This window comes from Gymnoscopelus microlampas (assembly GCF_963454915.1).
Source record: "Gymnoscopelus microlampas genome assembly, chromosome: 19".
Classification (NCBI taxonomy): domain Eukaryota; kingdom Metazoa; phylum Chordata; class Actinopteri; order Myctophiformes; family Myctophidae; genus Gymnoscopelus; species Gymnoscopelus microlampas.
In genome coordinates, this window is record NC_139956.1 from 35,426,443 (window position 1) to 35,454,082 (window position 27,640).

At 41.4% G+C, this 27,640-nt stretch overlaps 1 protein-coding gene across 2 annotated transcripts in view; it reads left to right on the plus strand.

Moving 5' to 3' along the window:
* mllt3 (MLLT3 super elongation complex subunit) overlaps positions 1-27,640 on the plus strand; it is a 124,577-nt gene that overhangs the window by 85,128 nt on the left and 11,809 nt on the right. For both annotated transcript variants that reach the window (XM_084043629.1, XM_084043628.1), the window contains exons 9-14: positions 19,171-19,246; positions 22,408-22,461; positions 23,719-23,860; positions 25,091-25,190; positions 26,130-26,198; positions 26,591-26,662. In XM_084043629.1, coding sequence (XP_083899755.1) covers positions 19,171-19,246; positions 22,408-22,461; positions 23,719-23,860; positions 25,091-25,190; positions 26,130-26,198; positions 26,591-26,662 — 513 coding nt within the window. The remainder of the gene's footprint in view (positions 1-19,170; positions 19,247-22,407; positions 22,462-23,718; positions 23,861-25,090; positions 25,191-26,129; positions 26,199-26,590; positions 26,663-27,640) is intronic.

Below are 27,640 nucleotides of genomic sequence, written 5' to 3' on the forward strand. Positions count from 1 at the left end.
CTCACTGTGGCTTCAGGCCATGCCGTTGCCCCCCCCCATCCTAATTTTTTGGCAAACTATTAGTTAATTAATATAACAAATTAGGCCAATATCTCAGTCCAATTATGCAAAAAGAGTTAAAGAAGAAAGTAATGTAATTTCTTTATTTAAAAAAAAACAACCCTCGATTGATTAGGCGACTATTTGAATACTCGAGGTCAGGCCTAATGCGTTCCCGGATTGAACGGGTTAATTTCAGTGAGCTGTAGTTCACACTGCATGGCAAAGGATGGGCCATCTATAACTTAGGCTCAATGCCCAGTTGATAACTTAAATAATTCAGTTGGGTCTTTGGTTTGGCGAGGTTACCCCTAGCATCCCTTTTCTGTGTGTGTGTGTGTGTGTGTGTGTGTGTGTGTGTGTGTGTGTTCCATCCACTTCCTCCCGTGTGAGAACTGTTTATTCCTACTAACAACAACACTACACGTTTAGGGCAGTGGTGCTGACAGATTCTGCGTGTTAGCAGAATCTTAGCAGAATCTGTCTTGAGAGATTCAATTATAACTGACAAATTAGTCATGGGGATAAAATATTGTATCAAATAGTGACTCTGTGGTCTAATGCATATCAAAGTGGGGGTCCTTGAAATGAAAAAAAAAGAAAAAGGTTGGGAATTACAGCTGTAGAGCCCTTGGGAATCTGATCAACCAAGAATAGGGTTTTAAGTGGTTTAGATGAGATCTGTTGGTGGTCAGCCCCCCTCTCCACCCCCCAGTAATGCCATGGTTGTAAAAGTCACATGGCCTTACGTGAGAGGATACCCTTTTTAACGAAGGTCTGCTGGGCTCACAGGGTGGCTGGTGGGTGTATTGGGGTGGTGGGCACCAATAAACCTGGTGTTTCTGCAGCTGCAGAGAGCTGCTTTTGTCTGGGTGGGCTAGACAGGACCTCCTGGACAAAATGCACTCTTTTTTTTTTGTTTTTTTCGGGGGGGAGCTTTCTTTTTTCCTAACCCATTAAGACCTGAGGCCGCAAAAAAAATCCTTCTAAAATCAGTTAGTTCTCAAACCTTTTTGTGCCAGGGACCCTCAAAATGACATGTATTTGGCCATGGACCCCCATCTGAAAATGTTTTGTGCCAGGGACCCCCAGAAGAGAAGATTTGTGTTAAAAGATTCTAAATGTATTCATATTTCTTTCAATTGATGGGTTGATTTTAAGAGAGCTTGTAGATCAGAGTTGATTTAAGAGAGCTTGTACATCAGGGTTGATTTAAGAGAGCTTGTAGATCAGGGCTGATTTAAGAGAGCTTGTAGATCAGGGTTGATTTTAAGAGAGCTTGTTAGATCAGGGTTGATTTAAGAGAGCTTATAGATCAGGGTTGATTTTAAGAGAGCTTATAGATCAGGGTTGATTTAAGAGAGCTTATAGATCAGGGTTGATTTAAGAGAGCGTGTAGATCAGGGTGGGTAGCGACCGTGCCTGGAACGGTGATCACGTAGCTGTTTTACAAGGCTGGCATGATCACCCAGTGCCAGTCAAGAGGACATAACTGTTGCTTGTTATTGTAGGCTGCTGAATAGAATAAGTCGAGTCATTTTATAATAAAACTTAAAGAATGATTTCTTTAACTTAAGCCATTAAGACCGGGAAAGCAGATATACAAGCTCATATCGCTGCACTGAGTGCCGCACTATGAGCTTGTAGATCTGCATTTTTTTTTTATCGTGAAAATGTGTGCAAATCTTTGAATATATGTTTTTTAAAGCGAACATTTTTAACTCAAATCTTTGCTTCTTGGGGGTCCCTGGAACAGCCCATTTTGAGATAGGGTATTGTGTGTCTTCGTTGTATACTTGTATATCTGCTATTTTTTTAACAGCCAAGGTAATCTAAAATGACACAGATACGTTCCCGGTCTTAATGGGTTAATATGAATAATAAATGTAAAATATCTTGAGGGAATAGTTTAAAAAAAAAATATATATATATATATATATATTGGCATAACTTTGTTATCCGATCTGTGATCATAGAATTATCTCTAGCAAACATTATGTCAATAAGAAATGTTAAGTTTGAGTCATCAAATAACATTTTCTCTGTTCGGATGGAAACCTCATATATCCAAAACTGAAAAACTCGAAAAGCATCACTTGTGGATCTGCTACTTGTTGATGCTTTTGTGTGACGCTGTAGAATGATGAAGTAGGACGTTCATTTACGAAAAAACACAAAGTTAAAATATGGAGATGAGAGGTTTTTGCCCGACAGCGACTATATAATATATGGGTCCTGGTAGATCAAAATGAGATGGTTGCCCACCCATTTCCATGTCAGGGACAGGAACCCCCCCACCCCCCAAATGAATATGTATTTAGCCGTGGACCCCCATCTGAAATATTGTGTTGACCCCCATACGAGATATGTAATCTTTTCTTTTTACATTTTCACAACTTGTTGCGTATTTCGGGCAAGTGCTATATTAACCCATTGAGACCTGAAGCCGATTCTACATGTCTCCTAAATCTCAACAGTATTCTGAAAAACCTATGTTTCTATATCAGTGGTGCTCAATCTTTTTCATGTCATGGACCCCCAAAATTATATGTTTTTTAGCCGCGGACCCCCATCAAAATATTTTGTTCCAGAGACCCCCAGAAGCAAAGATTTGAGTTAAAAATGTTCGCTTTAAATATATATATATTCAGAAGATTTGCACAGATTTTCACGATAAAAAAGAAATAGCAGATCTACAAGCTCGTAGCCGCGCTATGTGCTTGTATATCTGCTATTTTTGAATAGCCCAAAGCGTAAAATAATGCTTTTTAGCTCAAGTCTAAAAATGACAAAGTTCCAGGTCTTTGAACACATTTTTGCACCATGGAACTCGAGGGCCCCTGGAGGTCCCCGGACCCCACTTTGAAAACCCCTGTTGTTCTAGATCCTTCTGTTATCTGACTTATTATCTTCATTCATCATTTTGTTAAGATTGTTGGATGTCCTGCCAGCACGGGAAAAGAGCATAGGCTATAAATAAATAAAACACGTTTTTTTGTGAATCCGCAGGCTTTTTTTTTCACAGGGGTTGCCAGGTCCTCACATGTTTGGTGGAGAACTTCCTCATAAAGTCGGGGGAAGGGAAGGAGAGGGGTGGGATGTTTTTTTTTCTTCTTCTTTTTTTCAAGCCAAAGAGAGACTGGACGAGAGAGATTTATGGTTTTACAACACCTGAGGAGAATGGAAGAGAGCAGCCGATGAATAGACACAGTTCAACCTCTAATCCTTTAAAGTCACTGGTAATGAAAGGGAGGGGGGGGGGGGGGTGGAGGGGGGTGTTGTGCGTTTGTAGCACCGATGGAAGAAGTACTCAGATGTGTCACTTTAACCCATTAAGACGTGAGGCCGATTCTGCAAAATGCCTTCTAAACCGGTAGTTCTCAAACTTGTGTGTCAAAGACCCCCAAATGTATATGTATTTGGCCGCATGGACCGCTATCTGAAAATATTTTGTCCCATGGGAGACCCCCCCCCCCCCCCCCCCACCCAGAAGAAAAGATTTGTTTTTTTTAACACTTTCAGCATTTTTCTAAAAAAGTTCAAAATTAGCAGATGTACAAGCTCGCAGCGCAGCATTTTGCGTCTGTGGTGAGAATGTAGAACATGTTTCAGCTTCATTTCATATTGTCTGTAGTTTTGCCACATGGGGGGGTTGTTCAGTTCATATTGTCTGTAGTTTTGCCACATGGGGGGGTTGTTCATTTCATATTGTCTGTAGTTTTGCCACATGGGGGGTTGTTCATTTCATATTGTCTGTAGTTTTGCCACATGGGGGGGTTGTTTATTTCATATTGTCTGTAGTTTTGCCACATGGGGGGGTTGTTTATTTCATATTGTTTGTAGTTTTGCCACATGGGGGGGGTTGTTTATTTCATATTGTTTGTAGTTTTGCCCCATGGGGGGGTTGTTCATTTATATTGTTTGTAGTTTTGCCCCATGGGGGGGTTGTTCATTTCCTACAGTGGTGTTGGTGTCTGGTGTTACTTCTCGGTGCGCTGTGGGGGTCTGTTTTGCTAGGTGTGGGGGGGGGGGTCTACTCTACTCTACACTCATGGTTACATTAACACTCACAGGGGTTTTGCGGTCAGTCCAGAGTGCAGGTCTGTCGTCCCATAATGAGGGGGGGGGGGTATAACCAGGGGGTGTGGGGCGAGTGGAGACAAATGCCAGTCGCCTCTCACTTCCCAGGGCTAGCAGCAAAGCAACCCCGGTGGCCCGAGGAAGCAAGCGCCCCTTGGGCCGCTAGCCCCCCCCCCGGGACAGCTCACACACACATTGAGGCCTCACGTGTGGAGCGCTTTGATTTTGATCTCGGGGAGAGGGGTTCCGTTTGCACGCCGCTGGAGGAGGAGGAGGGGGAGAGGAAAACGGTGGAGTAGGTGATGACACGACGGGAAGTGAGGCGTGCGTCGTTTTTTTCAGTGAGAGAAGCGTTTTCTTTTTAGCGCTATAGCCTCCATGGTTGGCCCACGCCAGCCATGCCATGCGGGCCTGGACTGAGTGATCTGTCACCTTGCATGGCTTTTGTGTTTCATTCAGGGTTCCTACATTCCTACAGTGTGGAAAGTATGGAGAAGTGTGGAAATAAGAAAAGTAGCTATTGACTAATAACTGTACCCGATCCACACATCCACCACCAAATTACTTTGAAAGAAAATGTGGCAATATATCAGAATTGCATAGCGTCACAAATAATAACCATTGTGACAAAAGCTTGTCTGAACATTATGTCTGAACTGAGTTATGCAGTGATGTAGTTATCAGAAACTACCTTTCATGCATAACCCATTCAAACCGGGAATGCATGTGCACTTCATCCATATTTTATACTTTGGGCTATTCAAAAATAGTAGATAAACAAGCTATGAGCTTGTAGATCTGCTGTTTCTGGAAAATCTTCAACATTTGTGCAAATATTTGAATATAGATATATATTTTTAAAGGGAACATTTTTGACTCAAATCTTTGCTTCTGGGGGTCCCTGGAACAAAATGTTCCGCGGCCAAATACATTTTGGGGGTCCTTGACATGAAAAAGGTAAGCACCACTGATATAGCGACATATGTTTTTTTCAGAAAACTGTTTTAGAAGACATTTGTAGAATCTCAAGAAGCAAAGATTTGAGTTACAAATGTTCCCTTTAAATATAAAGATATATGTAAAAAAAAAATCCAAATTAGCAGATCTTCAAGCTCATAGCGCTATGAGCTTGTATATCTGCTATTTTTGAATAGTCAAAGAAATCTAAAATGACACAGATGCGTTCCCGGATTGAATGGGATAAGGGAAGCATAATTGTATGTCTGCATTCATGGTCATGTCCATATGGACAGTGAATAAATGAGGCTTCACAGACAGCGTGAACTCCTAAGGATTTTTTATTGACTCATTTTCAGTTCTTATTTATAAAAGAGAAAATATGGGGAGGACAATAATATATTCTTCATTCAATCTATTAAGGGTAAATAGTATAGGTAGGACTGTTTTCAGTTAGTTGACCTAATTATATGTATTTTAAAACTGTGTTTACAAGTATATTTTATGTTTTACTGTTTAACGATAAACAGCCAATGAAGCAAAGTCAGTGGACTTCCGTTCTCTTTTCTAGTTCACTGGTGAATTGTACTTGAACATCACTTATGTTTCTGTAGGGATTGAATGTGTATGTGCTTTACATAGATTGTGCATTACATTCACCCATTCACACACACATTCACACACCGATGTCGGAGGAAACCATGCAAGGCACCAACCTGCTCATCGGGAGCAATTAGGGGTTCAGCGTCTTGCTCAAGGACACTTCGACACTAACTCTGGGGGAGCCCGGGATCGAACTGGTAACCTTGCGGTTGCCATCCAGTCGCTCTAGCGGCCATTCTACCCCTGAGCCGCTGCCGCCCACTATGTAACTTTTCTTTAATGAATTAATTTGAATTTAATCCAATTTGTATGGTAGTCTAGAGTAGATGTTAACACAATGCCTGCCAGAGTTTTTTCAGAACAGTCTGTAGCCTCTGCCAGGGTTTTGCCATGATTTTGGTACCTGTTCGCGTAGCCACAGATTTTTTTCCTCCAGTATGATTGATCCCCAGATGGTTTCTAATCACAGATGAGATTCAGGTGTGGTTTCACAAATGTCAACGAGGTCATTTTGACCTCGTTGACATGTGTTGTTTGATGTTTCAATATAGCTCAAAACCAGTAGTTTTAAACCAAAAAACAAAGTGAATTGTTTGTCCGTTTGAATTTTAACATTGAAGTGAATGGAGCAGCAAATCTTCGAACATTTTTAGCTCCTAATCTGTTCGTAATTCGACAAGGGTTGAAATTATACAAAAATTCAAAAAAAAAAAAAAAAAAAAAAATTTGAAAAAAAAAAAAAAAAAAATCCTTTTTTTCAAAGACGTATATATACGTCTTTGGCGGACAACAGCTGATTATTAAAAGACGTATATATACGTCTTTGGCAGGTAATCAGTTAATACCATATAACTTATACAATTGGGGTGGTTGTATTTTTTCTCCCTGCTCTTCTATTGAGACATTTAGATCGTGTCAAAGGTCATGTCTCACCTAGACACAGGATCTGACGCGAATGTTGACCTGATGATCAAGATTCAATTTATCCCCTGAGCAAGCAGGCAGGCTCTATTAGCTCAATGGTAAACATTTCAGCACTTGTGCAGGAAACCGGGGCCAAATCGGCGAACTTTAAATTTGCATCCTTTGAAATAGTATTTTTTAAAGAAAATTGTAGGAAATTAAAACATTTTTATTTGCGACCGATAGGAATTTGCCAGCGAGTAGTGACCCACAAATGGGTCCCGACCCATAGACTGGTTGGTCTTGGTTTACCTATGATCCTAGATTACTATTTCTATGCATTTGATGTATTAACTTGTGTTTTCCTTGCTTACTGTAAATCACTCTGGATTAAGAGTGTCTGCTAAATGCCTAAATTGTAAATTGATGTATTTATTTTAAGATATTTTTGGGACTTTTCTGCCTTTATTTGCTAGTACAGTGGGGAGTGACAGGAAACAGTGAGAGAGACATGGAGTGACACGCAGCAAAGGAATCAAACCCATGACTCGCTGTCAGGCTGCATTAGAGCTTATATGTGGTATGTGCCTTAACCGCTAGGCCATTGGCGCCCCGTGGGACCTGATTTATGATCTATAATGTACTGTACACGGGGTGCCTGGGACAGATTCACATTGTTAGTTAATATACAGCGGTCGCTGCAAAGCCTTTAACTATGTGAATACACACAAAGAGATGGCAAATTTACGGTATTTATGTACCCAAACATGTCAACATGTCCCCGTGTTCAAACCAGCTTGAATGGACCTACAATGTCCAGCTGAAAAGGCGCCTTGTTTCAACATTTAAGTACACTGTTTTTTTTGTGTCCGGCCCCCCGCCAAATCGGTGGCTAGTCAGTGGTGTTGATGAAGTACTCAAGACTTTTTATTCTAAAGTAAAAGTAGCAATACCTGTCCTGCATTCAAAATGTTACTCGAGTGAAAGTACTTACTGTAAGTATTTGCATTGATTTATGTCAATCTGTAAAGTAACTAGTAACTAAACGTTTTCAAATCATTGTAGTGGAGTACAATATTTGCCTCTGAGATGTAGTGGAGTAGAAGTATAAAGTTTTTTTTTTTTTAATTGAAATACTCAAGCAAAGTAAAGCATTGGTTCTCGAAGTGGGGTCCAACGTTGGCTATTCAAAAATAGCAGATCTACAAGCTCACAGCACGCCACGTCGTGCCACGCTTCAAGCTTGCACATCTGCTATTTTTGAAATGTTTTGAAAAATATATATTCAAAATATATTTAACACAAATCTTCTCCTCTGGGGGTCCCTGGCACAAAACATTTTTAGATGGGGGTCCATATCGATTTGGGGGTCCTTGACATGAAAAAGTTTGAGAACCACTGCTGTAAAGTATTTTAGAAAAAGTAATTACTCAAGTAAAGTACCATGTCCACAACTGTCCAAGAATATGTTCTGGGGCCCGGCTTGAGCCGCCGAGTCCGTCCGTCGCCCCCCTTCCCGCCTTCCATCTTTTTGTGCCTGACTGTCCAGTCAGAGAAGAGAGGAGGGCAGATTAATGCTCGCAAACAAGCACTAAAAAACCCCACCGTCCTTGAAGAAGAGAGAAAGAGCTGCTTTGGTGGCTTTTTAGCGATGGCAGGACAAAAGAGACCCTAAAAGACGGAGTGCTGCTGAGATTTATGACGCCGTGAAGAAGCCCCTGTCCCATAAACCAACACACCAGCTGTGTGCTGTTACCGCTGCTGTTAGTGTTACTGCTGCTGTTAGTGTTACTGCTGCTGGGGCCGGGCCGCCATTGATGTCGGCCTAGCTGCCTTTTTTTGTCCTTTTCGGTTTTCTCTCTCTTTCGTGTGTGTGTGTGTGTGTGTGTGTGTGTGTGTGTGTGTGTGTGTGCGCGCGCGTGCGCGCGCGACTATACTTCAATCAAATCAAATGTCCACACCAGTGTTGATTTTGTCGACTAAAACTATGACGAAAAAAGTTTGTCTACTACCTTTTTTCACTGATGAAAACTAAATAAAAACTAAGCTATGATGACTAAGAGTAAACATATTGACAATTTCATCAACAAATGAAAACTAGCCAAAAATGTTAGGGAAGGACTTGTGAAGAAGACAAGTCAATGTATGTTTGGTTGCGCTCGCGATCTACAAGCTCGCGACGCGTTGAGCTTGTAGATTGGCTATTTTCAGCATGCAACCTAGTGTAAAATCAGCCATTACGACGCCATCACGGCCCGTCGAAATACATTTTAGACTATGATCTTATAATATTATAATATTTAGTCGACTAAAACTAGACAAAAACTAAAACAGATGACTAAAGTATGACAAACTAAATGGAATTTTATTCAAAAGACTATGACTAAAACTAAAAAAAAAAGTGCTGTCAAAATCAACACTGGTCCAGTATAGTAGAATTTGAGAAATAGACATTGTGAGGAACCATTTCCCTGGGCTGGTCTTCACAAAAAAAGATTTTTCAGGGAGATGTTTATAAATTGGAAAAAAGATTCAGATCAGGATTAAACATTTAGAGGTTAGGTTTAGGGATTAGAGATAAAGTTATGCCTGATTTACACTTAGTTGCGCGCTGGTGTCCTTGCATCGGAAAATTGCCGATCTACAAGCTCACAACGTGTCGCGTTGTGGGCTTTTAGATTGGCAATTTTTCGGCTTCATGCTTATGGTTAAAAATGGCAATTAAAAACAAAATCCTCACAAGTATAGTGATACGTGTGTGTGTGTGTGTGTGTGTGTGTGTGTGTTTCTGTCTGTCTGTCTTCTGTCTGTCTGTCTGTCTGTCTGTCTGTCTGTCTGTCTGTCTGTCTGTCTGTCTGTCTGTCTGTCTGTCTGTCATGGCCCCAATTCTCTTCTAATGTATCTCTCACTCTCTCTCTCACTCCCCTCTCTCCTTTCTCCAATGTATCTAGGTTTTTATTCTTTCCTTTTATCTTTATGTGGGGGGCTACCTCGTTAAGTTCTCAATAGCCTCCTGTTGTCTTTGTTGAAGACAGGACCCCCCCTCCCCATCACCCCCTCCCCTCGGCCGTCTTTTATTTTGTTGTTGTTGTTGTTTTAGTTTGTGATAGAAAGACCAGTCCAGTAAGTAAAGAATATGTTTGTAAAAAGCACTGAAATCAATTAGTAGTGGTTATTATTACATATTTGTGTAAGAATAGCATGTGAGGTAGAGTTAAATTGACACTAAGGTTTTTGCAGTGTAGACGTTATTATTATTTTGATGCCGAATCAGTCTTCCTTGACTGTCCTCGTCTTATTTTTTTTATCTTTCAGACATCATACATTAACAGGAGATAGTTTTTTGTGCCGCGGGGGTGTTTAGGAGGAGGGGAGCAAAGCTCACAGACTTGGCGCCGGCTACGGTAGAGCTCTAGAAGTGATTATCGTCTCTGTCAGGGTGGAAAACTCATGTCCAAAACTGTTTACTTTTTGACAAGCTCAAAACGCTGATTGTTGACGTGCAACCTGGCAACAGAGAATTGATCCAGTCTATACAGTAAGTTCACTGTATGCACAGGACAGCATGAGCTGAGCTGTGATTGGTCTTCATTTTGTGAGGACTTGAGATGCAGACAAACCCAGTTAACCCATTAAGACCGGGAACGCATCTGTGTCATTTCTAGATTTCTTTGGGCTATTCAAAAATAGCAGATATACAAGCTCATAGCGCGGCACTTGTAGATCTGCTATTTCTTTTGAAAAATCGTGAACATTTGTGCAAATCTTTATTTTTTAAAGCGAACATTTGCAACTCAATTCTTTGCTTCTGGGGATTCTACAAATGTCTTCTAAATCCTAACAGTTTATTTTTTTTAAACATACGTTGCTAATAGTAATAATAATAAATAATAATAATCAGTGGTTCTCAAACTATTTCATGTCAAGGATCACCCAAAATGATATGTATTTGGCCGTGGACCCCCATCTCAAAATATGTAGTTCCAGGGACCCCCCAGAAGCAAAGATTTGAGTTAAACATGTTTGCTTTAAAAAATATATGTAGTCAAAGATTTGCAAAAAAAACCTTGATTTTTCAAAAATAGCAGATCTACTATTTTTGAATAGCCAAAGTATAAAATAATGGTTAAAGTGGTTACACAGATGCGTTCCCGGGGTCTTAATATAATGGATTAACAGACAGCTGGCCCCCTCTGCGGCGCCACCTCGTAATAACAGCACAATTACATGCAGCGTCATGGATGACCTACTGTATCTCAAGCTATAGTTTCAGGTTACTGCAAGTTGATCTTTATCCTGAAATGAACAGTCCTAGAAAAATAATAACCAACCACGATATAATGCTTTGGAAAATGGTCGGCAAGGAATGTCAAGTATTATCGTCACTGCCCGGCAGAAACCTCCTATCTCCATATTCTCAACTTCTAACTTTTTATGTTTTTTTCATAAATTAACGTCCTACTTAATCGTACTGCAGCGTCACAAAAGCATCAAAAGCAGCAGAGCCACAGCTTTGAGCTTGTAGATCTGCTACTTTTGTAGTTGTTTGCTGAAAAGTGAAATCCTCGAAAAGTTACGGCAGGGGTCTTCCAACGTTTTCAGGCCAAGGACCCCCTAGCTGAGCGAGAGATGAAGCAGGGACCCCCTCTATATTGTATTCAAATTGTGTTGCAGATTAAACTATTTTTTTTTAAACTTAGTCTGCTCTTTTTTTTCCCTCTACACCTATACTGTACCTCTTTGCCAAAAATAGCCGATCTACAGGCTCACAACTTGTAGATCGGCTATTTTTGGCTAAAGTTCTCCTCAGAAATGGGATGCTATGCTATCATATCACACAAAGACTTGGCGGCCCCCCTGTAGTAACTCTGAGGACCCCCCTGGGGGTCCCCGGACCCCCTGTTGAAGACCCCTGAGATACGGTTTTGGACATATGAGGTTTTCCAGCCGACAGAGACGGTAATACTGTGAGTCATATAGTCGTTGTGCCAAAACAGGCCAAACCACCGCTATTGTCCAGCAAATTCCTTTCTGTCCACAGCTAGAGATGAGCTAACAGCCTGGTGTGCAATGCGTCCTACACTGCCAATATTCACTCGTTTTGGAAATGTCCATGCTTATAGCCACGGTCTTTTAGACCTAAAAGAGCTGCTAGGGGGAGGGAGATGGAAATATCCAGGGATAATGGCATTCCCCCCCACGTCCATTAATCCATTAACCCTTTAAGACCTGAGGCGATTCTTAAAAATGTTTTCTAAATCCTAGCAGTTTTTTGAAAAGATTTTTCAAAAATAGCAGATCTACAAGCTCATATGAGCTTGTATATCTGCTATTTTTGAATAGCCAAAGAAATCTAAAGTGACACAGATGCGTTCCAGGTCTTAATGGGTTAAGACCGGGAACGCATCTGTGTCATGTTAGATTTTTATATATAACCATTTTTTTAATACTTTTGGCTATTCAAAAATAGAAAATCTGCAAGCTCATAGTGCGGCACGCTAAGAGCTTGTAGATCTGCAATTATTTGAGCAAATCTTTGAGTATCAGTATATATATTTTTCAGGCGAGCATCTTTAACTCAAATCTTTGCTTCTGGGGGGTCCCTGGAACAAAATAGTTTCAGATGGGGGTCCGCTGCCAAATACATATCATTTTGGGGGTCCTTGACATGAAAAAGTTTGAGCACCACTGATATAGCAACGTACTTTTTTTCAAATAACTGTTAGGATTTAGAAGACATTTTGTAGAATCCCCCAGAAGCAAAGATTTGAGTTAAAAAATCTTCGCTTTGTAAACCATATACATTCAAAGATTTGCACACATTTTCCACGATATTTCAAAAAAATAGCCCAAAGAAATCTTAATATGACACAGATGCGTTCCTGGATTGAATGGGTTAATGGCTTGATATTATTCCACTTGCTTTTATGCGAGACATTCAGCAAAACATGGCTGTGCTAGTGGGAAGTTATCTCTAAACTACGTATGATATATGGTGGTAAATGGTACTCTGCTTTTCTAATCTATTGCACACGTATGTAGTTATCAATGTGAGCTTAATCGTCTTCATCTGAAAGCCAATTTGGGGTTGGAAAGAAATGCAAAAGATTGACTTGTCACATTTTTTTATTACACCCCTCCAGCCGACAGAGACAAACACACACCCCAGCACACAAATGAGCATTGTCAGGTTCAACTCAATCTGGGAACCCATTCGGTTCTCCTTTGTTTTTGCCTCTGGGGGGAAACCACTTTTTTGTGTAGAAACAGGAACTCTGTTTTTGTCTCCTCCCCTTTCTTAGTCCACTTCCTCCCGGGTGCTTCTGTGTTTATTCCAACTAACGACAACACTACATGTTTAGGGCAGAGGTGCTTGAGAGATTAGGTTCAACCACATAATCCACCAGACCCCAAACCCTTTGTACTGTAACTTCAAACTCCATCTTAAGCATGTTAAACGCATTGAAAACACATGACCTTGGTTCTGGTGACTGATACTGTATTGTCCTTCTAATGCACGAGGGTGTTTAAATTATAATTTTATTGTTTTAATATAATTTGTATAAAATCAAGCAACTTGAAAAACTGGGGTGGATAGGAAGGTGGCGTGTCTGATAAAATGAATATCAAGCACCTAAATAGTGAATCAAGCAACATAAAAACTGTCTGGGTTGCTCACAAAAGCTAGAGTAGACGTTAAAATTAACCCAGAAGTGTTTCAAAGTGAAACCTGCTGTGCTCCATTAAATGTACTTTACTGTCTGTGTTTTTAAACATTGTACTGATCAGAGTGTCTAGGTATCGAAGTCAGTGGTTCCCAAACTTTTTTGCTCGAGACCCAAAAGAGAACATTTCTCCCTGGGACCCAAACTAGAAAAAATAGCAGATCTACAAGGTCACAACGTGTCGCAAAGCGTAGATCAGTTATTTTCACTACTACTTCTTTTTTTTTTTTAATTCATGAACTTTTCTTGAAAAATACTTTTTGAAAAAAAGAAGAACATATATATATAAAATATTGGTGTTTCCCAAACCCACTGTTTGGGAAACACCCATGTTTGGCTCGGTCTATAAAGTGTCTCATAATCTCACAGCTTCCAAAATAAAAAATCTTCTTTACAAAAATGTGAAATGTCAAGAAGAAGAGGGCTATAGCAGCATGTTGATTGATACGACTCTCTGTTGAGTTTGTGAACGTGGTTTAAACGGCGGTGTTGAGCCAGGCACACACATGTCTGCAGTGATCTTGAGCATGAATAGTTCAAGTCTGCAGTTGGAGGCAATCTGTCTTCATCATGTTGAGCAGACAGCTGGCAGGCCGGTCCAACCAGCTGTGTGCACAGCTGTGTGGATTCTTCAAGGCAGCGGCGGCGGCCAGGCCAGGCCAGTAGTTGTGGGAGAAAAAAAAAAAAACATTTCAGTGAACGAACGATTTCGTTCATGTTCGCGGCGGTGATCCGTTCAAATGATTCGTTCACGTTCAGCGCTCAGTAGCACTAATTGTGTGGTGAAAAACACTATCGCGGGAGCGTTATTATTACGTTGTGCGTACAGCCCGCCCTCCCGTCCTGTGTACGGGGGGGGGGGGGGGGAGTGACGAACGAAAGCGTGAACGTAACGGTTTCTGGAAGTGAACGATTTCGTTCCTGTTCACGGGAATGTACTGTAGTATACTGTAGTTCATTCAATTTAGTTTGACAGATACAAATTGTGAAAATAGCAGATTTGCAAGCTCAGCCAAGCTCCTTGAGCTTCATTGGTTCAGGTGCTCCTTAGTGTTGATTGGTTCAGGTGCTCCTTAGTGTCGATTGGCTCAGGTGCTCCTTAGTGTTGATTGGTTTAGGTGCTCCTTAGTGTTGATTGGTTCAGGTGCTCCTTTGTGTTGATTGGTTCTGGTGTTGATTGGTTCTTGTGCTGCTTAGTGTTGATTGGTTCAGGTGCTCCTTAGTGTTGATTGGTTCAGGTGCTCCTTAGTGTTGATTGGTTCTGGTGCTCCTTAGTGTTGATTGGTTCTGGTGTTGATTGGTTCTTGTGCTGCTTAGTGTTGATTGGTTCTTGTGCTCGTCGTTGATGTTAATTTGTTTTGCATGAATAGTAATGAGAGAGACAGAGATACTATAACATGAAATGTAATGAAATATAACTTTTTCGTCAGGTGGTTGAAACATTGCTCAGCGCAGTGAGTGCAGATGTACAAGCTCGCGGCGCGACACTCCGACACAAAGTGACGTGTGTGTGTGTCTGTGTGTGTGTGGGGTGGTCACTAATTCCAAGGCCTCTGACCAGGCATTTCATGTCAGTGAGACACCAAAACGGAACAAGCTATTAATCCATTAGGACCCGGAAAGCATAGACTGACATTTTTATCGATTTCTTTGTATATTTTTAAAGCGAACATTTGTAACCTGACATTTTTGCTTCTGGCTGGGGGCGGGGGGGGGGGGTTCCTGGAACAAAATATTTTCAGATCGGGTTCCGCGGCCAAATACATTCAATTTTTGTGGGTTTTTAAAAAAACCTGTTAGGATTTAGAAGACATTTGTAGAATCCCTCAGAAGCAAAGATTTGAGTTACAAATGTTCGCTTTAAAAAATATACGGATATGTATTCAAAGTTTTAAAAATGTTCACATTTTTTTTTCAAAAATAGGAGATCTGCTATTTTTAAATAGCCAAAGAAATCAAAAAACGACACGGATGCTTTCCTCAATGACTCAATGGGTTAAATAATCCAGAGAGGAAGAGTGAGGAGGGAGGTAGAGAGAGAGAGACAGAGACACAGTCAGAGAGAGACAGACAAGGCAAGGCAGTCGTATTTGTATAGCACATTTCAACGTGCTTTAAACAGAACATCAATTCACACACAATCATACAATGCCATTAGGACATGCATGAAACAAAAGCAGTTGAAACATTAAAACGGATACGGTTACAGTGCAAGAGAGAGAAAAAGAAAAGTATAACTCGAAATCAAAGGCAGCGGCCAAACAGAAAGGTCTTTAGACAGACGGATAGAGAGAGGGAGACAGAGGGTCTTGAGATCAAAGAGACAGTGTGTTTTCTCAGAGCACCCAGGGGTTTTGCTGCTTCATTCATTCAGCCCCCACCAGGCCACATGCTGAACACTTGGCTCTCGTACACACAACATAAAAAGGATCGCTCCATATTTCACTGTGTGTGTGTGTGTGTGTGTGTGTGTGTGTGTGTGTGTGTGTGTGTGTGTGTGTGTGTGTGTGTGTGTGTGTGTGTGTGTGTGTGTGTGTGTGTGTGTGTGTGTGTGTGTGTGTGTGTGTGTGTGCGTGCGCGCGTGTCCGGGAACGCATACTGTGTAATTTATTTTTATTTTGTAGCTATAACCGTTTTTTAATACTTTGGGCTATTCAAAAATAGCAGATCTACAATCTCGTAGCGCGGCACCGAGTGCCTCGCTATGAGCTTGTAGATCTGCTATTTTATCTTTTATTATCGTAAAAAATGTGCAAATCCTTGAATATGTTTTTTTAAAGCGAACATTTTCTACTCAAATCTTTGTTTCTGGGGGATTCTACAAAATGTCTTCTAAATCCTAAAGGTCATTACACACCGGCGATTATGCGAATACACGCAAAATTCGGACTCGTTCCGAATAATTAAAAGACGCTTTTTCGCTCCATGGAAGCTTGCATTGACTTTATAAGGTTTTTAAAAAAAACTTATTATTTGCATGAAAAAAACGCCCCCGGTGTGTAAGGAGCTTAACATTTTTTTTTTTTTTTTAAACGTATGTTGCTGTAATATCAGTGGTTCATATCATTTTGGGTGTCGAGGACCACCCAAAATGATATGTATTTGTCCGCGGACCCCCCCATCTCAAAATATTTTGTTCCAGGGACCCCCCACAGAAGCAAAGATTCGAAGATTTTCTATTCAATTTGTAGTTCTGCAATTCAAAAATAGCCGATCTACGAGCTTGTAGATCTGCTATTTTTGAATAGCCCAAATACATGTTAAAATGACACAGATGCGTTCCCGGTATGGGTTTAGTGTAGTCAGTGCAGTCAGCAAAGCAGCGGTTGAGGACATGTGGGCCTGTTGTGTCATCACTATTGCACTTGTTAACTTCCTCCTTGAATCAAAGTGCACACCGGGCACGTTCCTGACAGCCTCCTCTCCAGAGACGTGCTTCCACACTGCCACTGCTGTACCGTGTTCTGATTGGTTGATTTGAATACTTTATTAGTCAGAAATGTAAGCAGCACACGGTGGTACAGTATAATACTATTAACCCATTCAATCCGGGAATCTACAAATGTCTTCTAAAACAGTTTTCTGATAAACAAATGTTGCTATGTCAGTGGTTCTCAAAACTTTTTTATGTCAAGGACCCTCAAAATGATATCTATTTGGCCACGGACCCCCATCAGAATTTTTTTTCCAGGGACCCCCCAGAAGCAAAGATTTGAGTTACAAATGTTTGCTTTAAAAAACATATATATTCAAAGATTTGCACATATTTTCCATGATAAAAAAAAAAAGAAGCAATTTTTTGAATAGCCGAAGACATCTAAAATGACACAGATGCGGTCCCGGATTGAATGGGTTAATCTGGCATCTTTCGTTTGCACGCATTCACACACACCTGCCAAGCAGCGTGCGATTAATTAACAGGCAGGTGTGTTAAGTAGATCTGCTCATCATCCTTATCAGCTAGGAAAACATTTAAGAGCCTGGGTCTCCTAAATCACTGCTTTGTGCTGCAGGCTGATGAGGGAGGTGGGGATAGTTGGGTATTTGTTGAAGAAATTATTAATAACAACATGAAATGGAATGTTTTTTTCGCACTTTCAGAGCCGGTCCATGGTCATAACGGAGGTATAATTAACAATAGATGCCAGGAAAAAAAGGGGGAAATTAAACGTTAAAACGTTTTTGTATTTTCTTTCTTTTCTCTATAAGTATGTATGTCGACATCTGAAGACAAAATTATAAAGAATATTAGAACATTATAAAAACATTTATCATATTCTTTCTTATCTTATATAGTGTTTGTTTAGTAACGGGAGTCTCCCCCCGTCTCCCCAGCTCTTTAGTAAACAGGAAATATATTTTCAGGACGGGAGAACAGGATGAACAAGTGAAATTGAAAGTGATGACACAAAGAAATGAGCAGACACAAATTGGAACTGGAAAACCATAACATTGAAGCTGATAAATGGGTACTCTCTTCTGATTGGATGAAATTGGCAACCCACCTGAAAATGTATTTTCTCTTTATTAACAACCCATTTAGGGCGGGAGCCCCTATTTGTAACTATAGGCCTACCTTTCAGGACGGGAACCCTTTTGGGCTTGTTGTTGCTATGTACAGTATATAGCAACATACATTTTTTGTAATCTTTGAATAAGTATTTGAGGTTTTACAGAAAACCTTTGTCAGGATTTAGAAGGCGTTTTTAGAATTGGCCTCAGGTCAAAATCAGTTAAAGAGCTTGTGAGACGGGGACACTATAACAATGATTAGAATATAGACCTTTAACAAAAACAACTTTTTGTTTTAACCATAAAATATCACTTACCCTTGTTTAAGCAAAACAATCAGGATTATCATTATTATCATTGTAGCCATAATTGTGTCAATCTTTAACGGGACCCGAGTTGGTCATCTTCTGAGGGCTGTCTGTTGGAGAGAGAGGAGCGTAAACAAATGAATTACAATTAACTTTAATGGGCTGTTTTGGGGGGCCCGTTTCCAGATGGGCTTTAATACCTCAAATTTGCCAGAGGTGTTCCCTCTCTCCCTCTGCTTTATGGAAAGACCTAGAGCAGGTGTTCCCAAACCTTTTCAGGCTGCGACCCCCCCAAAATAATCATATTTCAACTAGGGACCCCCCACCCTGACAAGCACTTGGAATTACATTTAGTTTGACTCGGTTCCACAGACAATTATTGTGAAAAAATAAAAGCCGATCTTCATGCTCACAATGCCTCGTAATGCAAGGCATTGTGAGCTTGTAGATCGGCTTTTTTTCCAAAATGTTTGCCTCTTTCTTACATAATATTTGACAATTTAACCAATGTTTGACCCTTTTTTATAGTATAGTTTGTTGATTAATTTTGACGTAGTAATGGTCTTCTTATTATTTTCCTTTTAGACTATTAAAAAGGTTTTATATGTCCTTAAATTGCCACTTTAGAACTTTGCAGATACCCTGTATACGAGTGATGCGTGGCCCAACCCACAACACACTATCAAGTCCATTCAGAGAGAGAGAGAGAGAGAGAGGGAGGGAGAGATTTTCCAACAATTTACATGCAGTGCAGCATTTCATTCATAATTTTCCGTTGTTTCTCACGCCACGGCCCTCTCGTAATGGGAGAGACAGAAGCGAGTCTTCGTTTGCGAGTTTCACCGCAACTTTAAGGTCGAAAACAAAGTTACATACTCTGGTCAATCAACGAAGGTGTTTCACAGCAAGACATGTTGGTGCCTGCAGGGGTTTGCACCCCCGGGTGTCATTTTATTTTAGTTATTGTGGTTACTATTCTATTAGTAATCTATTATCCCGTTTTCCTGTCTTTCTCTGTGTTTCTTTGGGTCATCCTCTCCCAGTCTGAGCAGCCCAGTCCAGCCAGCTCCAGCACTAGTTCCAGTTCAGGCTTTGCTCCCAACCATCACAAACGGCAAGGTAATTTTACACTCGCGCGCACACACACACACACACACACACACACACACACACACACACACACACACACACACACACACACACACACACACACACACACACACACACACACACACACACACACACTCTCTCTCTCTCTCAACTGGCATTACACTGAGACCTGAACATTTTGTTGACCACTTATGCCTGATTTATACTTTTAAGTTGCATGCCAATGTCGCCTACGTAACGATATGATGAGTAAACTGTTCGGGGAAATAATCCTTACAATAATAACTTCCGGCTTGGCCGGGGGTCTATACGAACACAACTGGCCATGTTCGGGGAGGGAAGCTGGGTGTGGAGGGGAGCTGGGTGGGGCGGTGCCTGACAGTGGGGAGTGTTGAACGGGAGGATAAATATATATGTGATCTGTTTTTTTGCGTTTTTTTGTCCTGTAATAGAGTCAAGATGTGCTTGAATCTTAATAATAACCGCTTAAAGGAATTCCTCAGGTCCAAATTGTCTCGGAAAATTGGTTCATTTGTCTCCGTAGGTTGTTTCCTTCAAAAGTTATGCTCTTTCCTATCGTTTCCAATTTCGGGTTTGGGGTCAGGATATGTGAAAGAAAGGATTAAAGATTTATCTCAAGGGACGTTATTTCAGCCTGTTACCTGGCAGAATCTCAAAATACGCACTCGAGAAAAAAAAAAATCCACCCTATGCGCATGGACTCCATCTATTCTAGACTAAGAGGTGCTATACATCCTCCCGGTGGGGGCTCGTCACTGGCAGTTGAGACAGTAGGGTACAACAGCAGGGACAACACAGAAATGTGTAGGAAGGGTTAATTGTCATGAGGACTAAATAGGGAGAAAAGTGGGGTAGAAATGAGGTCAACTTGCCCCACGTCTCCTTATAGCTGCCCGCTCGTCTCTCATTGAAAATGAATGACTTGGCGAGTCATTAAGCTCCCCTTGTGAAGAGACCATAACCCATTAAGACCGGGAACGCGTCTGTGTCATTTTAAGATTTCTTTGGGCTATTCAAAAATAGCAGATCTATAAGCTCATAGTGCGGCACCGAATGCCGCCCTATGAGCTTGTACATCTGCCATTTTTATTTTAATTGTTGGATTTTCTTTGCAAATTTTTGAATATATATATATGTTTGTGCTTCTGGGGGGTCCCTGGAACAACATATTTTGCGATGGGGGTCCCCGGCCTAATACATATCATTTTGGGGTTCATTGAGATGAAAAAGATTTTTAGATCTGTATTCGGCAGCGGATCCCCAACTCAAGATGTTTTGTTCCAGGGACCCCCTCAGAAGCAAAGATTTGAGTTCCAAATGTAAATGTAATTTTTTTTGTTTTATATATTCGAAGATTTGCACAAATCTTCAAGATTGTATATATCTGATATTTTTGAATAGCCAAAGAAATGTTAAAATGACACAGAGGGCGTTCCCGGTCTTTAATGGGTTAAATAGTGAGTTAAAATGAAATGATCTCTCAGCAGAGGTCCAGCCCAGCAGATGGCCTCTCCTCATCAACCTTCTCACCTCATCCATCTCATCTAGCACCGGGGTGTCAAAGTCATGTCATCAGGGTGCAGGTTGCATCGCTCAAAATGCATCTTCACGCAGGCTGGAGCAGGCTTGCCTGTGCGTGTGTGTGTGTGTGTGCGTGCGCGCGTGTGTGTGTGTGTGTTACAGCTTTTTGTGTTAAATGAACGCCCTACTTCATCATGCAAGAGTGTCCCTCAAAAAAAGTAGTGAAAATAGCCGCTCCTGCTTGTAGATTAGCCTTTTTCACTGTTATGATTTTTTTTTTTTTTAAATAACAATTAAACAGGTTTTCGCTGTTTCGTCCCGACAGCGACAAGATATTATTTGGTCTCTGTCGGTCTGGAAACCTGATGTCCAAAACTGTTACCTTACAGGATTCATATCAAAAGTAGCAGATCTACAAGCTCGAAACGCGGCGCGAAGGGACGCGTTTCGAGCTTGTAGATCTGCTCCTTTTGATGCTTTTGTGTGACGCTGTAGTATGATCAAGTAGGGTGTCAGTTGGTTTCTGCCCGACAACAACAATTTGCATTACATACATGTACATGGTGCAGGTGTGTACAGGAGCTTTCCCCTTTGTAGCGTCCAAGCAGCCAACATCCATATCTATCGTGTGCATCCTTGTTGTACGATGCAGCGAGTATCGAACCTTTTCATGTTAATAGGCTTTGGTTTGGCACTGGGCACCGCTATTGATTTTTTTGCAAGCCTACAGGGACATATCCAAGCGGAAGCCATGTCAGCAGGAAAAAAAAACGTTCTTAAGTACACTTATAACGATCAAATGTGATGATACATGATCTATATCTGAACATGTAGACACACCGCGGCGTGACGGAGGAGCTAGCATGGCATTGCGGTGAGGGGTGAATGTGTGGCCATTGCTGCTCTGTTCATTAACTCTCTCCACTTCTTCTGTAGTGACAGTTTTTGCTCTCATGTAGCAGTTAAGGCCAATAGAGCACAGAAGTCCTGACATTGGGTCATCTTAGAATCGTCTCATATACGAATTGTGGTCCAAAAATAAACAAACTGTCTCTGCGATATTGTCAGGGAGGTGGCTCTGCATCGTTTATGATAGTCAGTCGCTCGTATTTGATACAGTCTGTTTCTGGCGAAAATTTCACTAATTTGGCAGAAGTAACATTAGCGTTTTCTCAGTTGTCATTTGATGCTTCATATAAGAGTCAAACTGCTGGGATCATTTGTTTCTTTTTGGAGCACAGTTCTTATTTGACGCGATATTAAAGACATCTATGGGAATTTCATTCGAAAACCATGACCCAGGTAGGATGTGTAAATTACGTCAGAACTCGGTGCTCTATACATGCTCCCTCCTATAGTTGGGAGAGTCAGGACATCTGTGGGTGCACGAGTTCTGAGGAAAAAAAGTTCCGGAACCTCCCATCAGAAGTTCTGAATGCCGTAAAATTTGGAGTTGCGTCACTATTTTATGTGTGATTTTTAAATCAAATTTAGCTTATAATGGCATGCCCGAAAAAAGTGAATTTATTGTGGGAGCGTCAGCGGTGATGTCCCCGCCGCAACGGTGTCTTGTGGTGAGAGTGACCTCTGTGCATGTTTTGTTTCTTGTATCTTTGTGATGAACGCAGTGATGGACTTCGTCATCAGGAAAAGGGTGGCTGTCCCTGCCTCCGCACACACAGGTAACCCACCCACCCAACCCACCCCCATGTAACAATCGTTACATGCTAGGCATGTAACGATTTATCGTAAATCGATTCAAACTGGTGACAATTTAATAAAACATTTATATCGTGATGCAAACAGCAGGGAAAAAAAGAAGAAAATACAGGATCTTTGCAAGATAATTGATTAAAACAAATAGTTTTCAGTCATTTGCTACTGTATTGAAAAGAGGATAAGAAAAAACCCAGTATAAGAAAGAGAAGAAAATACTGGATTTGTGTAAGAGAAATGATTTTTTTTTTTGTCATTCGTCTGGAAAATAATTGTGTTTGAAAATTCGTATCGTGATTCGAATCGTATCGTATCGTGATGTGTTATCTTATACATGCCTACCAGGGGCCGGTCTGAATCCCTGAACCCCTCCACCCCACATTCCCCACCCCCACACCACCAGTCACATCTGCATGGAGTACATTGACACTCAACTTCTGTTGTTTTAATATGCACGCGATCACACATCTGCAGCGAACAACGTTTGATGCTGCTTCACCCGTTTCTTTTTCTTTTTTGTATCCTTTTTTTTTTTTATCCAGGGGGAGGTTTGTTGAGCACGTCCTCTTAACCTTTAGGCCAGTGGTTCTCAGTGGGTGGTCCGGGGACTCCCAGGGGTCCTTGGGGGGGTGGGGGCACCTAAATACAACATTGCCATCATTTTAACCACTTCATACATGATTTGTATATGTTGGCTATTCAAAAAATAGCAGATCTACAAGCTCACAGTGCATCACTTTGTGCTGCGCTGCTATTTTGTTTGAAATAAATCTTCTCTTCTGTGGGGTCCCTGGCACAAAAAAAATTCAGATGGGGGTCCACGGCCAAATACTTACAAACAAAGTACATACAAATTTGGGGGTCCTTGACTTGAAAAAGTTGGAGAACCAATGCTTTTGGCCGCCAGCTCCTTGGACCCGGCAATTAGTTCTCTTCCGCCTCACACCAAGCTGTGTCACATGACACCGTTAGGCCACAAGGCTTTTTATTGGCTGCTGGGATCTTCAGCCCTCAACCAACCACAACACAGCATGGCCCTCTCCGCGCATGATGACCACTTGATGTCCTTGTTTTTTTGTATGGTCAATTGGAAGCTATAATTGCAGACTCCCCTCATCTCCCCACTCCTTTTGTGCCTCTCTCTCTTTCTCTCTATCTCCTCTCTCTCTCTCTCTTTCTCTCTCTGTCTCTGTCTCTCCTTCTCTCTCCCTCATATAAACCAGTCCTGGGTCCGCTGCAGACGATAATCCCAGACCTGCACTCGGACGACAATGAGGACGAATCGGAGGATGACGATGACAATGACATGGAGTCTGACATGGACCAGAGGGCGGTGCACACGCACCTGACGCACCGCCAGCGCAGGTCAGCTATACAGCTATACATCTATTACATCTCTGTCATTTTAGATGTCTTAGGCTATTCAAAAATAGCAGACACACAAGCCCATAGCGTGCTGTGCCGCGCTATGAGCTTGTAGATCTGCTATTTGGAAAAATGGTGAATATTTTTGCAAATATTTGCATATATATTCTACAAACGTCTTCTAAATCCTAACCGTTTTTTGAAAAAAACGTATGTTGCTATATCAGTGGTTCTCAATGTGGCCGCAGACCCCCATCCCGAAATATTTTGTTCCCGGGACCCCCCAGAAGCAAAGATTTTTTTTTTGTTATTCAATTTTTATTGATTTTACAAATTACAGACAAATATGCATTTTAATTAAACAATAAATCATAAATAACATCAATATCCCCCACCCCTCTCCCCCCTCTTCATCCCCCCATCCCTTCCCACCCCGCCCTCCTTCCACATAGTCACACAACACAACTACAGCATCATCGAGTCAGTAGATCTTTCAGATCAGATATCAGATTTGTCCACAGAGAGATTGTGCCCTGTTGGGCATGATTAATCCTGGCCGATGACAGTTCTAGATAGGCAATGTCCAAAAAGCTCCTTAGCCAGTGTGTTTTGGATAAGTCATGTGGAGGTTTCCAGCGTTGGACAATAATCTTTTTGGCTGCTGTAAGTCCTGCCAGCCAGATTTTGCGTGACTTAACAGTAAGAGACAGTTTAGAGTCATCATTCAAAAGATGTACAAATGGATCCATTGGCAGTTGTACTAGCATTAAGTCTGTTAAAGTCCCCAACAAATTCCCCCAAAACTCCATAATCCCCGGACATTCCCATACCATGTGTACAAAAGAGCCCAAGGTTCCCGGGGTCAGAAGCAAAGATTTGAGTTAAAAATGTTTACTTTAGAAAATAGATTTGCACAAATGTTCACAATTTAAAAAAAATAGCACAATACAAGTTCAAAGCGCTGCACTCGGTGTCGCGCTATGAGCTTGTAGATCTGCTATTTTTGAATAGCCAAAGTATTAAATATGGATAAAGTGGTTACACAGATGCGTTCCCGTTTTGAATGGGTTAAGACCAATTTCCAAATTCTTTATTGCTTTACATTTAGGAACAAATAGCCAATTTAACACTGAGATACCCACAATGTTCAGGTGCCCACTCTTGGCTACTGTATTGTGTTATCCACCGTGGTGATTGATCATTGTCTTCTATCATATCTATGCAACATAGGGTCAGTTTGAGTGACGGCAGTGAGAGTGAGAACAGTTCGTCCCCGTCACCTCCCTCTCGAAACGAGGCCCCGGCCCATTTGAAGACCAGCAATAACCAGGTACAGTAGGAAGATATGCATTTTACACAGAGTTCTCAAATTCTGCCCGAAACCGCCCCGATGTTTTGGGGCCGGGCCAAAAATGTATGCTAATCAGTCTGGCCGAGCCGAGCCGAGCCTCGGGTTCTGTGAAAAAATAAATAAATCTATTACACCCAAAAAAATATATTTCAATTACCCCTAGCGGCCGAACAGTAAGGCCGACGGAAATGGCAGTGGATGCGTTGGATGCAGCTCAAAGTGAACTTTACTCGGGTATCTATTTTGGCGCCGTCCTAGCCCGTGTTATTGAAAAGAAAATGGGCAAAATGGCGAAAACTCAAACATTGAAAATCGGCGAAAGTGGCCGCTTTCAAGATGTTTTGTCCGTTATCCCTGGAACGGTCCACTCTGCTCAGTTCAAAGCTTCTTGGATGCGTGACTTTGAGGACATTAAGCACATAATGACACTTTTCCAGGGTTTGGGTTTTTTTGGGCCTAAAATTATGGTTATTGTTCGGGCCGGGCCCAGTTAGGCCCGGGCCTTAATTTTCAGGCCTGTTGAGAACTCTGATTTTACGTGTTGTGTAATTCCATGGAGAACATAAGGTTATGAGCATGGACACATTTTGTGGTCACTTGTGCATATAATGTGAAAAAAAACTTCATGCACATCCCAAACCCAAAGAGGGGGCCAGGTGCTGAGTGACGATCAGTGCAAGAATAAAAACTAAAATAAAACACTTGCACGCTGTAGGGCTCCAATATGACGAATGCTTTACTGCACCAAGAGTTTCTGTGACACTGTTCTTCGTTCTGAGGAAGAGCTTTAGGTGCATTAAAGCATCTATCATATTGGAGCCCTTGGTGTGCGAGCGTTCATTCACTCAACGCATAATAGCCTGTACTGCATCATCTGTACCGACGTCCCCAATGCGTCTTCCTTCTACTGTCTCACAGATTCTGGAGGTGAAGAGTCCCTCGAAGCAGACGAAGCAAGATAAGAACAAGAATCTAGAATGTGACAAGGTACACGGGAGTTCTGAAGGTGTCAGTGGGTGGTGAATACGGTTTCTGTAACTGTTGGGGTTAGGGTGGTATGTTTGAAAATAAATATTTTGGAAATAGGACTTCAGTGGTTAACCCATTAAGACCGTGGACGCATCTGTGTCATTTTAGATTTATCAGGCTATTCAAAAATAACAGATATACAAGCTCATAGCACTATGAGCTTGTATATCTGCTATTTTTTAATAGCCAAAGTATGAAATAATGGTTATAGCTAAAATCTAAAATGACACAGATGCTTTCCCGGATTGAATGGGTTAAGAGACATCTTGTGAATTATTCTGTTATTATTCTTTACTTGTAAATTGATGCATTGACATGAGAATGTTTTTGACATGTTGATATGGTTCCAGGCTTACCTTGATGAGCTGGTAGAACTGCATAGAAGACTGATGACACTCCGAGAGGGACACATACTGCAACAGGTTGGTATTAATGGCAATGATAGACGGACACGCATTACTGTGTAACACGTTGTAATGACACTGGGAGAGGGACACATATTTCTGTGTAACAGGTTGTAGTGACACAGAAACGGTGGTCAAATTCCAATACCCCAACTTCAACACTCGCTCACTCCACTCGCTCACTCTACTCGTGCATTTGTCCCGCCTCCGAGCGAGGAGGCGGGACTATACGCAAGTCCGGAGGACTCCTGCTCCCTCATTTGTTACTCCTGCATGTCATGTTGTATAGTAGATGCTGTATTTCTCATAGGCCTATTTGAGCTGTTTTACATGCATTCTCGCTCAACAAACAGCATGATTGTATAAATAAAAATCAACCCATTATTTAATTTGTTGCTTCAGTAGCTTAGATCACTGTTATTCAGAATGATATATATATAAACTCACTTCAGTGTCTGCAGTTTAATCAAATGGGACACTTTTACTCTCAAACCGTTCAACAAGCGCATGCAGGCACGTTATGTTTACATTTTAATATGAGCTTGCAGAACAAAGTTTTGTCGGCTCTAAAACATCCCTTTGAAGTCCGCGACACGGCAACGCTGTTTTTATAGACCCCATCTCCCAGACGGCGTAGTCATGGGTTTCCCTCCCATAGCCTGAGAGACGGTCCATCCAATAACAGAACAGATAGGCACTCATCACTTCGGCAAGAGGTCGAGAACAGACTGAAGCCTACACTAGATCCAAGCGGCTTGGAGAGCCCACTCGCTCTCCAGTCTCGGCTACTCCAAAAGCAAATGACCATTTGGGACAAAACTATTTCCGGCTTAAGCTGGAGGACCGAGGGAGCAACTGAGCAGAGATTTGGGTATTAGAATTTGGCTAGGAACCAGTGCTTAATTTGTAAATGATTATATTTTACAATATTACATATATATATAGATATTTATTGTTTTAAATCTTGTTTTAAAATGTGCGCCTATGAGTGCCATT